We start from the raw sequence: 12,675 nt of genomic DNA, 5'->3' as shown, positions 1-12,675 counted from the left end.
TCAACAGGCACGAGAGGGCAGCCTCCACCCAGGGGCACCTGCACCACTGCCCAGGCTGTGCACAGCACAGGACCGTTAGCTAAGAAAGGCAAGGGTGAGTGAAACGGCAGCCCACACTCTGTTTATCAAGTCGTGAGCCTGACCCAGGGAAAGAGGACAGGTGAGCAGATGGACCCTCAAAGGGAGGCCCCTTCCTGCCCCTAATTCATGGCTCTGCCGTCCAGGAGCGCAGACCACAAGAAGACGTGCCCTGAAGGACAAGGTGAATTTGACCACAGCCAACCTGGAGCTGGTCCTCTCTGGGGACGTGAGGGGCAGCTTGAGGTCTCTTAAGTCCCACCAGGTGATTCCCCAAAGCTCCAGAGGAATGAATGTCTGCAGAAAGACCAAGCTGCAAAGGCTGGCAGGGTTTGGGGAGGTAATGAAATGAGAATGAAATGTTTAAAACTGCCTTTCTAAAATCCCATATCTCAAACCCATTTCCTTCTCACAAAACCCAGCTTGCTCCAATCTCTTAGTTCATAAAATAGCATCTTTGTGACACAATTCAATTTGTTATGACACAATTTTAAACATGGAGATGAAATCTGCCTGGTCATGTTGAGTTTTAATCTCTTTCCTCACTAAAGAAAACGAGGCCAATTTTGACCAAAGACAAAATGAGTTTGGGTTTGACTTTTGCTTAACCATAATAACAAAAAACAAAAGGAATTAGCAAACGCTGTTGTTCAAACAATAGGAGCAGGTGTCTAGGGGAGCTCGAGAATTCACTGTCCACATAAAACACCATCACCTCTGGGTTTGGGGTTCAAACTCACTTGAGCTAAATGCAAAAGACAGCCAATTGTGACAAAGAAGCCTGTGGACATAAACAAAAGTGCCAAAGAAGCCTGTGGACATAAACAAAAATAGGCAAAGCCTTGAGCCAAGCTTAGGACAGACAGATGAGTGGGGGAAACTCACTGGCTGTTTGTGATGAGAAATACTTGCTCGCTGTTGCTTACACCCCGTGCCCTTGAATGTGGCCCATGGGACAGGTCGATCATCAGGTCAAGTCTGGGTTAGCACTGATGAAAAATTCAGGGAGTGCTGGGCAAAGCAACCCGACCCTAGTACCCACTCTGCACCACCTTCCTGGGCCCAGGTCTCCCAATACCCTAGGAATGGACTTGGTTCCAACCGAGGGGAAACCCTAAAGGGACATTCATGACCTTCAAGGTCAAGTTGAGTCAGGAAGGTCGCCAAGGGCACTTTGGTTCAGGAAGGCACCTGCTGTCCCCTTGAAGAAACCATCAAGTTCTTGTCTCTTGATTTCTCCCTATGCCCTAAAAACACCCTCCACCCCTGTGCTGGGTTGAAATGATGTTTGTACCCTAGAAAAGCCATGTTTTAATCCCAATCCCATTTTGTAAAGGCAGCCGTTTCTTCTAATCCCTATTCAGCATTGTATGTTTGAAACTGTAATTAGATCATCTCCCCGGAGATGTGATATAATCGAGAGTGGTTGTTAAACTGGACTAGGTGAAGACATGTCTCCACCCTTTCGGGTAGGTCTTGATTAGTTTCTGAAGTGCTATAAAAGGAAACATTTTAGAGAAGGAGATTTCTGAGAGAGCAGAGAACAACATAGCCATGAGAAGCAGAGAGTTTACCAGCCAGTGACCTTTGGAGATGAAGAAGGAAAACGCCTCCAGGGGAGCTTCATGAAACAGGAAGCCAGGAGAAGCTAGCAGATGACACCATGTTCACCACGTGCCCTTCCAGATGAGACAGGAACCCTGACCGTGTTCACTATGTGCCTTTCCAGATGAGAGAGAAACTCTTACTGTGTCTGCCATGTGCCTTTCCAGTTGAGAGAGAAACCCTGAACTTCATCGGCCTTCTTGAACCAGGGTATCTTTCCCTGGATGCCTTTGAATGGACATTTCTATAGACTTGTTGTAATTGGGACATTATCTCGGCCTTAGAACTGTAAACTAGCAACTTATTAAATTCCCCTTTTTAAAAGCCATTCCGTTTCTGGTCTATTGCATTCTGGACAACCCCCAACCTGCTGGGGAAGGGAAGTCAAGGACTGGGCCCCACTGGCACCAGCCCATCACCATTAGCTTCAAGCCCTTGTCCACAATGTCAAGGAGATCTGCAGGGATGGACTGCGGATGCTCTTTGTAATTTCCTGCTGGCCTGACACCAATTTCCAATTTTCCTATGTGACTCTTTGTAATAAAAGTTTATCAAAATGCTGATAACTCTGCAAGAAAAACTGGAGGTCTCTGAGGAATGCCCCAGGGCCTCCTGACCAGCCCCCAGACTGAGAGTCCTTCCTGCCTAAACAGCTCTAATGGGATCTCCCTGTGGTTTTTCAATTAAAGTGCAAATTGGGAGGGCTGTTAATTTATGAGGAGACAGGTCCTGGGTCAGATGAAAATTGCCCTGTCAGGAGAGACCACATTTCATTTACAGCTTTGGGTTGGGTTTTTGTTCTGCTGTTGTTCGCCAGGGTGGAGGTGGATGAAGGAAGGCCACATAAAGTGAGTTCACACCAAAAGAAAGCCACAAGTCCTCGCACAGTCACGGGAGGAGCTCACTCTTCCAGAACACTCTTCAGACTCAATTCCTACTCTCCTTTAGACTAATGGGAAATGAATCAAGATCACTGATTTGCAAACACCTAGAGCCCTAAGGCAACGAGGCAATGACACAGGTCCGTTCACCTGAGCTCTCTGGGTTTACCGCACCTCTCTACCAAGTGGAGGGCTGAGATGTGAGTTTCCCCAGTGTGCTAAGAACGGGGTCAGAGGCGAAGTCTTGAGGGTGACTCCCACCCCACACTGCACCCCCACAACCCTGGTTGGAGGGGGGCCTCAGTAACAGCTGTCTCCTGGCCTGCCCCGAGTGCCAACTGTCACCAGCCCTGGGGTGACTGATTCAGTGCCTCCGCCACCAGAAGGCCAGCTGCTCGGAAACTTGTCAGCATGGGATTAAAAACAATGAGCGCAGGTCTGGCAGTGGGGCAGGACAAATCACTTTGATAACAGAAATGAAGGGGAACCACAGTCGGCACAAATGAAGCCACTGTCTCAGGGGGACGGAGAGGAGGAGCCTCAGAAAAACAGGGGGCGGCGCTCGGCACACACCACGGGTGAGGGAAAAGAACAAAATGGCATGTGTCGAATGGGTCACGCCTAAGGCCTCCACGTTTCTCTCAAACACAGGGTGAAATGAAGCTTCACGGATGGTGGCAAGGTATGGATCGAGAAGACATTCCAGGTATTTTTAAAACAACGGTTAGGATGAGAGATGTGTAGAGAAGGATGAGTGCGTCAAATGATGAATTATTTGCAGTCTCATCCATTCTAGGCTCTTCACAAACATTTACTTCTATCCCATTCCAGCTCCCCATCTTGTCCAGGGTGTTTTCTCTGCAACAGTCACGAGGGTAATGGAAAGAAACCCCCCCTGTGCTGTATCGGGGACAACTATTACCCACCATCCTGCAATGCCTTTTCTGTCGTTGTCATCATATAAAACACACAAAATATAAAGTTACTGGACTTGCACCGTCGCACATTGCTGGAAAGGAACACTGATAGGAACAGAAAAGGAAATAAATACATACCCTGGCCCTTGTGGTTGACTTCTTTAGCAGTGATCACTTTGTTTATTACAGTCTGAAGGAAGTCATTCTCCCCCGCCACCCTGGGTGAAAAACGGGATGACATGTTCAGCGGCTTGTGTCGGGTGGCGTCGTCCAACGCGAGCCTGGAGGGCACGGGACGGCCAACGCCACAGGAGACAGAGGGGCACGGACACCCAGAGGTCAGGGTGACAAGGGAGCACAAGCGACCACCGCCACCGAGTGCGACAGGGCCATCGAGAGGCACGCACGACAAAGGACAGGATAGGTAACAAGAGAGACAGGGGAGAGCATCGATCAGGAAAATGCTGAACCACGCCAGAGAAGTAAAGCAAACGAGGTCGACCCTTTCCCCAGGAAATACACATGCCCCAGGCCTCTGCTCCATTTCTACCAGACAGTGACAAACAGGGACTTATCTGAAGGTGGTGTGGCCGGAGGCCAGTTCATCCCCAGGAATGTTCAGGGCCAGGTCCTCAATTTCAGTGGTCCCTGACCATGGCCGGGGTCGAGGGGCAGGTGGGTTGAAGGGAAAAGTCAATCCAGGCCAAAAAATGAACCCTCCAACCCAGCTGCTCTCAAAGTCCTCAGGCTACCAGCCTGCTCCAAGAGACTGGGTGCTCAATAAGACCTTGAATGGTTAAATGTGAGAATGGCACTGTCTTCCGTGAATGTACCTACTATGTCTGAAAAGTGAAACATTTACGAATGTAAAGCAATCAATGCTCTTAGGTCCCGTGGACCAGGAGGCTTTAACAGATGCCACACGAGGATCAAGTGAATGAACAGACAACACATGGAAACGGAAATATCATGGAGCACAACAAAGCACAACAGTGAAAGAGAAAGAAAATATACATCGTGTGCTAATGTTTAAAATCAACTCTAGACACAAGGTCAATGTTAGCCATCATTTAAGAGAGCTCAAGGGAGCAGTAGGTGGCTTTAATTTAGTACACCAAGTTAAAACACACACAGAGAGAGACAGAGACAGAGAAATGTACACTGAGCTTCCTTCCCTAAAACCCAGCCTATGAGATCATAAATCAGTTTTAATGGAGCAAAAGACGGGTTCATTAGCACAGCATTTCCCAAAGAACTGGTTTCACTGCTTATTTTGCTATTAAAATCATGCTGCTCTTTTGTTTCTAACACTGTAAATATTAATCTGTATATTGGTCTTCCTTTAATGGGCCAAGGAACCACAAATTACAATAGAGTTGAATGTGCAGTCATATTTTATAAAGTGGACATTTCCTTTCAAGATAGAAAAAGACAGCAGAAATGCACAGGCAGTCTCAAATAGCTCATAACATTTGCCCATGGACACTAGTAAATCTAAAACATTAACCTCTTAACTTTTCAAACAATAATCAAACTTTTTTTTTTCCTCTTCAGTTTTCCCAGAAGCAACAGGTAATTTCAACTTAGTAGCACATTTGGGTATCAAGAAACCCTGGGGTCTAATTTATAAAATCACATTCAAAATTGTGTGGGGCTGCATTTACTTCTCATGGGCAAAAGAAGCAACTTCATATTATAATTTTATAAAGGTGTATCTATTATGTTATATAATATATTACCCACCCATGTTCAAAGAAGATAGTCCCCTAGTTTACTGAGGAAATTCTAGATTCTGTTAGTGTTTCCTTGGTAACTGCCTGTTATTCCAAAGCTCTTCTGTCCAAAGGAACTTTTTAGCAATGATGCAACTTTTAGCTATAGCTACACTCTTCAATATGATGCTCAATGGTTGTTACTAGTGTGACTAAAGAGCTAAATTTTTCATTTTATTTTTAATTTTAATTAATTTTAATTTAGATAGTCACAACTGGCTAGTGCTTACTGACTGAAGAGTACAGTAAATCTCAGCATCTCAGCCACAAAGGATCTCTGCCTCCTGTCCCACTGGGCGAGACGCACTTACTTCAACCTCAACTCTGAGCTAGAGGTTTTCTGCTATTTGGGAGTCAAGAAGATTGCAAAAATCTTTTGCTGAGCTTTAGAAAAAGCCTCATTCTGCTATCTGACCACAGGCTGGCTGCAAAGAAAAGGACACTTTTCCCATCTTAAAGGAGCGGCACTTGGCCAGGTCAGAGCTCCTTTACCCACCACGTAGCATCTGCAGTCTCCCAAAGCCCCTCAGCCGCCATCTGAAAACAATGTAAAATTTCTAAAACAAAAATGTTTCAAGTTGCAAATGGCCTAAGCTAAAACTAAAAATGAGCAGAAGTGAGAGCACTCTGGCAGGTGTTTCTGACTCTACTCGTCTAAGGTTTCACCTCCCCAGGAGGAAGCGGTCTCTTAAGATTCACCTACACCATTTTAACTCCTCTCCCTTCCTCTCCATCTCTGCCCAAGGTGTAGGCCCCTGGAACGACCAGCGATGGTTAGCTAGGTGCCCTCTTACTTTTAATTTTTTTTTGTACATGACCAGGCACCAGGAAGCGAACCTGGGTCACTGGCATGGTAGGCAAGAATTCTGCCACTGAGCCGCAGCCACACTGCCCAGTGCCCTCTTACTTGAATCCAATTCCTCCAACCTTCTCCTCAGGTTCTACCTTCCAACCAGAGACTCCATTTAAAGAATCTCCCCCCAGTGCTTCCCAAGCTTCCTACACCTCTCTACAGACTTCACTTCAGGTGAGAACCAGACCAGACCTAAATAATGACGAGCTTAGAAATAGTCCACTCGAAGCACAAAACCAAGAGAGAAAAATGAGTGGCCAGAGTATTTGCTTTACAGTATTATTTCTCACTTTTCAAAAGAATTCATCAGCATGATGTCTGGTTTCCTATTTCAAAAACGACATTCCCCTCTGATGAATTTCAAAGCATAGTATTTTGAAAATGTGAATAACTACCGGAATAAATCGATTAGATAAAGAAACGTTCATGCTCAAAGCAGAACTGTAATTCTGTACTTCCCATGTGATGAGGCAATTCAGGGATCACAGCTTCCACTCCCAGGGCGATAAATAAACTTCAACCCTGGATTCTTATGGCTACAAAAAGTGCATGTGTTCTAAACAGGTTTTTCATTATTATAAAATAAGTCCCAAGTTATGCTTAATTTATAAAATTAATTATGGAGATAATTATTAACAAACATACATTTTCCATATTATGTCTGGTTAAGTACTTGGATTACTCCATACTTACGGCTGAAAAGGAATGAAATGTTGTTTATCTTCATCATCTACTTTTCCATGTATTATATCTGTTACATCCATCACTGGGAATAAGAAAACAAGAAAGGTTGTTTTGCTTAAATGCTGGGATCACAGGAAAAAAGCATGCAAATAAAAGAGCAGCAGAATGACTCCTGGCAAACAACAATATAAAATGTAGGGTGGCATTTTTTTTATGGTCAAGTTTAAATTATTCCCCCATTTGAAGCCAAAATTAAATGGCCTGAAAATGCTGCCCCCAAAGAGGTTGGGGCTCACATGGCAGCACTGCATTTAATCATTTCCTTTCCTTTAGTCCGACTGACATTCTAGAGCTGTGGCTTGCAGGAGACGTTCCATGATGATATAACTGTTCAAGCAACACCATCTGAAGCGTAGCTAGCACCATGCAGGAAGTGCATTTTTGCTTTGACTTAATTAAGAGGCATGTGTGGCTGGTGGCAGTAGTGCACTACTGCACTATTACACACACCTGCACACGAAATAATAAAAACAGTAAGAAAGTGGCTACCATTTACCAAGAGTCCACTGCGACGGTGTGTGCCAAGTAGGCATTTTACCAGTGAATCCTCACAACAACCCACTGCACAGCTGAGCAAACTGAGGCTCAAAAACACAAATTTAGGAACCTGTCCAAAGTCACCCAGCTAGACAGGGGCAAAACTAGAGTTCAAATCCAGTTTTGCCTGCCTTTCTCCGATGCCCAAGTGCTTTAGATTCTATTAAACTGCCTTCACAAAGCATCCCCTGGGATGGCCCCGGCCTGCTAACACCACAGGAAAGGCTAACATACTTTACACTGAACCCATTATTGAAGTATGAAATATACCGTCGAGGGGGTGGTTACATTTGGGGGTTAATTCAGAGTCACTTTCTACCTTTTAAAACGAAACACTTTCTGGCCTTAAGCAGGAAAACCTGATCAAGAGTTGCAGTCAAAACTCCAAGAATAACCCCAGGTGGCACGGGAGCTTTCTCTGCCTCTGCTTGTTGACTCACTGGACTAAAGATGAGAAAGCAACAGTTTATAAATCTGGTTTATTTTCTTTCCCACAAGACCTTTCCTGATCTATGATCACATATTAGAAATGTAGATAATTCTCATTTTTTGTCCCCACCCCCAGCCACAGAAAAGCAGGGAGATGTGTGACTAGGAAAACCCGCCCCAGCCTCTTTGGTAGAGCCCAAAGACCCAACACCATGCTTCTTCAGAGAAATGACCCACACATGTTCCTTGGGATCAGGGGTAGTCGCTGAGCAAAGAGCTTACAAATGTGCTCAGAGATGCAGGTTCAAGATTCTCAAATACACTGAACAACCAAGATGAACAATCAAGAAGATGAATGGCCAGGACGCCTACCTCTGCCTGGTGGGAGACTTTCCCAGCTCTCAGCATTGTTGGGTCCAACGATTAACTCTCGATCACAGCATCTACCTCAGCAACCACACAGCATCTCATGCCACATGCACAAGAGCACATTTTTACAAATCATTAAAAAGATTTTATTTTATTGCAAAAACCGAATCAGCCTTGATGTTTTTAGGAACAGACCACTCAACCAGATATGGGCTTGTGAAACATTAGCCTGAACATGGGAGACTATCATTGCGCCCCAATCCATTGGGGGCAGGGTTCCCTTGCACCCAAAGATGTCTCTCTGTTGGTCTGACTCCTATGCCAAACCCCATGCCCAGCCCTGGTACCCACCAGGAGTTCAGTATCCACCTGCAGGAAGATAGCAAGTAAGCAAGGAATGCAACCCAATCCCAAGCTTCGGTGGAGAAAGCTTTGGCACCACCATTCACGCGTTCTTTGCTGAGGATTTTTCCCTCCCTGCTCTTCAGCACACAAGCCATTGCCAAAGAAGTGTTTTGGACTTTGAGCCTCGAAATGTCCCCATTGCCAAAGGAGAAAATGAGGGGCTGAGGAGAGAACACCCCGCGCTGAAGCCTGTCTGTGCATTCAGCTCTGAGGGTCAGTCTTAAGAAAGCGAAGGCTGCAGTCAATGTGGCCGTGTGAGGGAGCGAGGGTGGGGAAGGGCCAGCAAATGGATGGAGAGACGTGCAGGAAACAATCTATGTAGACAAGCAGATGAGGAGGAGAGGCTGGCCTGGCGTGCCCTCCACACCTCGGGGGTTTACTGTATGTGGGTCAGCTGCCTTTGGAAGACTGCTGCCAGAAGAAGAGAAGTTCAGTTTCCACGGCCCAAGGGCCTATGACTTGTTTCCAGGGCTCAGTCCTCCTGGTCTCGACTCACTGACACCCAGCTTCAGAGCTGGTGCAGGATGCATGGCACTGGTTCAGAGACATGTGCGATGCCTGTGTCCTGCTTGGGAAAGAGGGAAGAAGCTGCCAGCAGGATCAAAAGAACCTGGAATCAAAAAGCTAAATACAAGGGCACAACCCAGCCCAGAGACCACACTGAAATAAATGAAAGTGAGAACCCTGTCTGGAGCAGGATAAAAAGCTAAGAATAGCTTGATGAATGGGAAAATATGCACTGACTGCAAACTATTGTTAACAGTAAGATCTTAATATTCCTTCACCAACAGTAACAAACATACCACACCAATGCTAGGGGTCACTTTTTTTGGCTTCCTGAAGTAATGAGTGTTCAAAAATCGATTGTAGAAATGAATGCACAACTGTGTGATTATAATTGTGAGCCATGATTGTATACTTTGGATGGATTAAATGTTGTGTGAATATATCTCAATAAAATTACATTAAAAATAAATTTAAAAAAATTAAAAAAAAAATTTTTTTAAGCAACCAGATCAAAAAGAATTTAAACATCACAGTTTGGAGGCTTACAAAACCAGCCCAAGTGCCTCCTAGCCCAGGCTCCTTTCAGTAACCAGTCAGATGGTGCAGATGCAGAGACAGCTCTGGCTCTCAGAGAACACCAATCTTCTCCTTTTTAAATCTCACATAGCAGAAAAGACAGAACATATGCTGTGGGATTATCTATAAAGGCCAATTTGACACACACCTATTTAGGCCTTGCTGTGGTAATAAGAAAGCAGCTGCAGGGAAGCTGGAGAACAGGGCAGCACCTCTACCCACATCCACTCAGGAGTGGAGACTGAGGTTTTAAAGCTAGGATACCAAAAAAATAGTTTTGGAAAAACAAAAAAGTGACCCTCCTATTTTTAACTTGGATACTTGCTATTCTGCCAAAAGACAATTTCTAGAATGGTTTTGAATGGGTTCTTTCTCCCCCCAGTTCCATAAACTCTGAAGCCAGTACCCAGCTTACTAAAAGAAAAAGAGAAGCACACATAATCTTTAAGATGCTGCGAATTTCATAGGAAAGCTGACTGCTGCTATAAAGTGTTCTTCAAGTTTTTTTTTAAATCCCCTTCTCATGAATGAAATTGGGGGATTTAAGGAAACAGAAGTGGGATCTGCTATAAGATAAACCATATATGCAGTTTTAGTCTTTTCCATATTGAGAAGCAGTGGTTGGGGCATTTTTAAACATGGGTGGCTCCACTTGTTTTCTCACATGATAGTCAATTTATCAGAACTCAATAGTATGGGCTTGGCCTTAGAGGTATTTGTAAATTTTGAAATATTAAGGTCTTGCCAAAGTTTTGATGATTCAAACCCACACTACTGAAATAGCAGGCAGAACAGCGTCAGCTTCCTGGTGCAAACACCTTGAAAGAAAACATCATTACTCAACACACAGAGAGGCGATGTGACTGCACATGCTGCAGCCTGGGTCACCTCCCTCCATATTACTATGTGACAAGGATTTTCACTTAAATGAATCTTCTAAAGCAGAATCAAAGCCCCTCCTGGGGAAACGTCAAGGCTTCCGGACAAGTGGTCCTATATGAACTGTGCCAAAGCATTACCATGGGGAGGGAACACACACTATCAAAAATCTCCGACTGTCTGAAAAAGGCTTCAAGATGCACAAAGCAATGGTCAGTGCTTCTCGGGGTGTCCCACTTAGAGGGTTTGCTGAGTGTGCATATAACTGGCTGGTGTGTGTGTAGGTGACCGCTTGGTGACGTCACTGAAAATCAGTGCAATTCAGTTCCAGCTCTGGATTACTTCAGTTGATCTTTGTGAAAGTTAGAATTATAAATGACTTATGCTTTATTTGTGCTTTTCTTTCTTTTCCAGAATTTTTATCATTTTTTTATCACCTTACACATTACAAAACGATTAATCTTTTAAAAGAGCGTGACGTTATTTTCCATGGGAGTCTAAGACCGGCAAGCTGAAAGGACCCTGAAGACTGTTATTTTTAGGGGACTGGGTTCTGCCAACAGGGACACAGCGACGTCATTCTGGAGCAAGCCTCTGAATGAAATCTGACTGTGGAAATCAACGTTGGGTACAAATGGGCAGCACATGACCACTAAAATGTGGATACATCTTTGCAGAGGCGAGACGTGTCCCTCGTTCACCAGGCAGCAGGTACGTGGTGGCAGGATGCAGAGAGTGAGGGAGAAGCACGTGCTGCTAAAGGGGGTACGGCCTCCCTGGAAATGTGGAGTGCCGGCGTGGGAGGAGGGAGGCAGGGGCATCTGGGGCAGCGTGCTGCCGGACACGCGGTTGTCTATTAGCTACTCACCGGTAGTTCTGGTTAACAGAGATTCTGGCTTAACTGGTCAGGGGTGAGGCTTTTTAAAAAACAGCATTTTTTAAAAGCTTCCCTGATTGTTCTCTTGTATAATTAGGTTTGAGAAACACTGCAGGAAAACATTTACCTTCTGTGCCGGAAATTCAGATTGCCAAGGGGTACAATGAAATCTATTCCCTGTACTCCTGTCCCAGAGTAGAGTCACCCCTAGCAAACAGGGAGATGTCTATGCAGGATGCTGACGTCCTCAGAAAAAGGTGTGCCAGCCTCAGAATCTACGTCTTCTTTACAGGTAGCATACCAGCTGAACCGCTCCAGGAAAGCAGGTACCTCTGGAGTGAATGTGGAAGCTCAAGACTCCCGAAACTTGGCCCACTCAGAGCTGCTCCGGGAGAGGTGCTGGGGACCCAGGGACAAACAGGACATTGGCGCTCAGGCAAATGCAGCAAGAGCCATGCCAACATGCAATCACTTGGCAAACGCCATGTCAGAGGCAAGCGCCAGGACAGTGCTTGCAAGGTCTAGAAATCTGATTATCATAGCTAAGAGTCTGAAATCGTCCAAAAGAGAAAAACCACCATCTGAGTGTCAATAAAGCACTTCGCGTTGCTTCTCTGCAGGAACCACAGAGCTGAGGCAGGCCCCCCATTCCAGCAGAGTGAGTAGCAGGGAGCAGCCAAGAGCTCACGGTGCAGACGCTGGACAGGGAGGTTTGAACTTCCAGGGCAAGGTCCTCAGAGACGCGTGGGTACCCAGGGATGTAAGATGGAAGAGATCAGGGTGGAGTGCTGGAGGCGGGGTCCCCAGGCACGTGCATGGGATCAGGAGATGTCCAGTGGACACACCCAGCCTGGGCAGCCCTTGTGGCCAGGGACCCAGCAGCCCAAGTCTCTGCCAACTCTACTAAAACCAGGAGAGAGCTCCTGGTTTTGGAGGCTTCTCCCGAGGCTGCCAGCCCTGCACAAAGAGCCCAGGCTTCACTAATCCAGGTAGGTTCTGGCCTGGTTCCAGAGGATTCCACCTACCCTCAGACTACAGACCTGTAACCATCAACCTCTCCACCTGCCACTCCCTCAGACATCATGGAGCAGGAAAATGCAACCTACAAAGCTGGGGAAATACCCAATTTAATCAGAAGAGGTAGGGAAACCCTCAGCTTCTGGTCCAGATTTAGGTTTTGTGTTCAGAAATCTAAAGGGTTCCCTTCTTACTATGCATCATAGGAACTTATCACTTAACTGGTAAC

General features: G+C 45.7%; 1 protein-coding gene and 1 long non-coding RNA gene across 2 annotated transcripts in view; one reads left to right on the top strand and one right to left on the bottom strand.

Annotated features, from left to right (window-relative positions):
* Positions 1 to 12,044, top strand: part of LOC143654445 (uncharacterized) — a 29,438-nt gene extending 17,394 nt beyond the window's left edge. Inside the window, exons 2-3 of the long non-coding RNA XR_013161810.1 lie at positions 10,967 to 11,263; positions 11,722 to 12,044. This is a non-coding gene — a long non-coding RNA (uncharacterized LOC143654445). The remainder of the gene's footprint in view (positions 1 to 10,966; positions 11,264 to 11,721) is intronic.
* Positions 1 to 12,675, bottom strand: part of DOCK1 (dedicator of cytokinesis 1) — a 564,538-nt gene that overhangs the window by 460,734 nt on the left and 91,129 nt on the right. Inside the window, exons 11-12 of the mRNA XM_077126402.1 lie at positions 6,800 to 6,872; positions 3,620 to 3,762 (exon numbers count right to left, since the gene is read on the bottom strand). Coding sequence (XP_076982517.1) covers positions 3,620 to 3,762; positions 6,800 to 6,872 — 216 coding nt within the window. The remainder of the gene's footprint in view (positions 1 to 3,619; positions 3,763 to 6,799; positions 6,873 to 12,675) is intronic.

This window comes from Tamandua tetradactyla, chromosome 13, assembly GCF_023851605.1.
Source record: "Tamandua tetradactyla isolate mTamTet1 chromosome 13, mTamTet1.pri, whole genome shotgun sequence".
In the NCBI taxonomy this organism is placed as follows: domain Eukaryota; kingdom Metazoa; phylum Chordata; class Mammalia; order Pilosa; family Myrmecophagidae; genus Tamandua; species Tamandua tetradactyla.
This window is presented reverse-complemented; position numbering and strand designations above follow the sequence as displayed.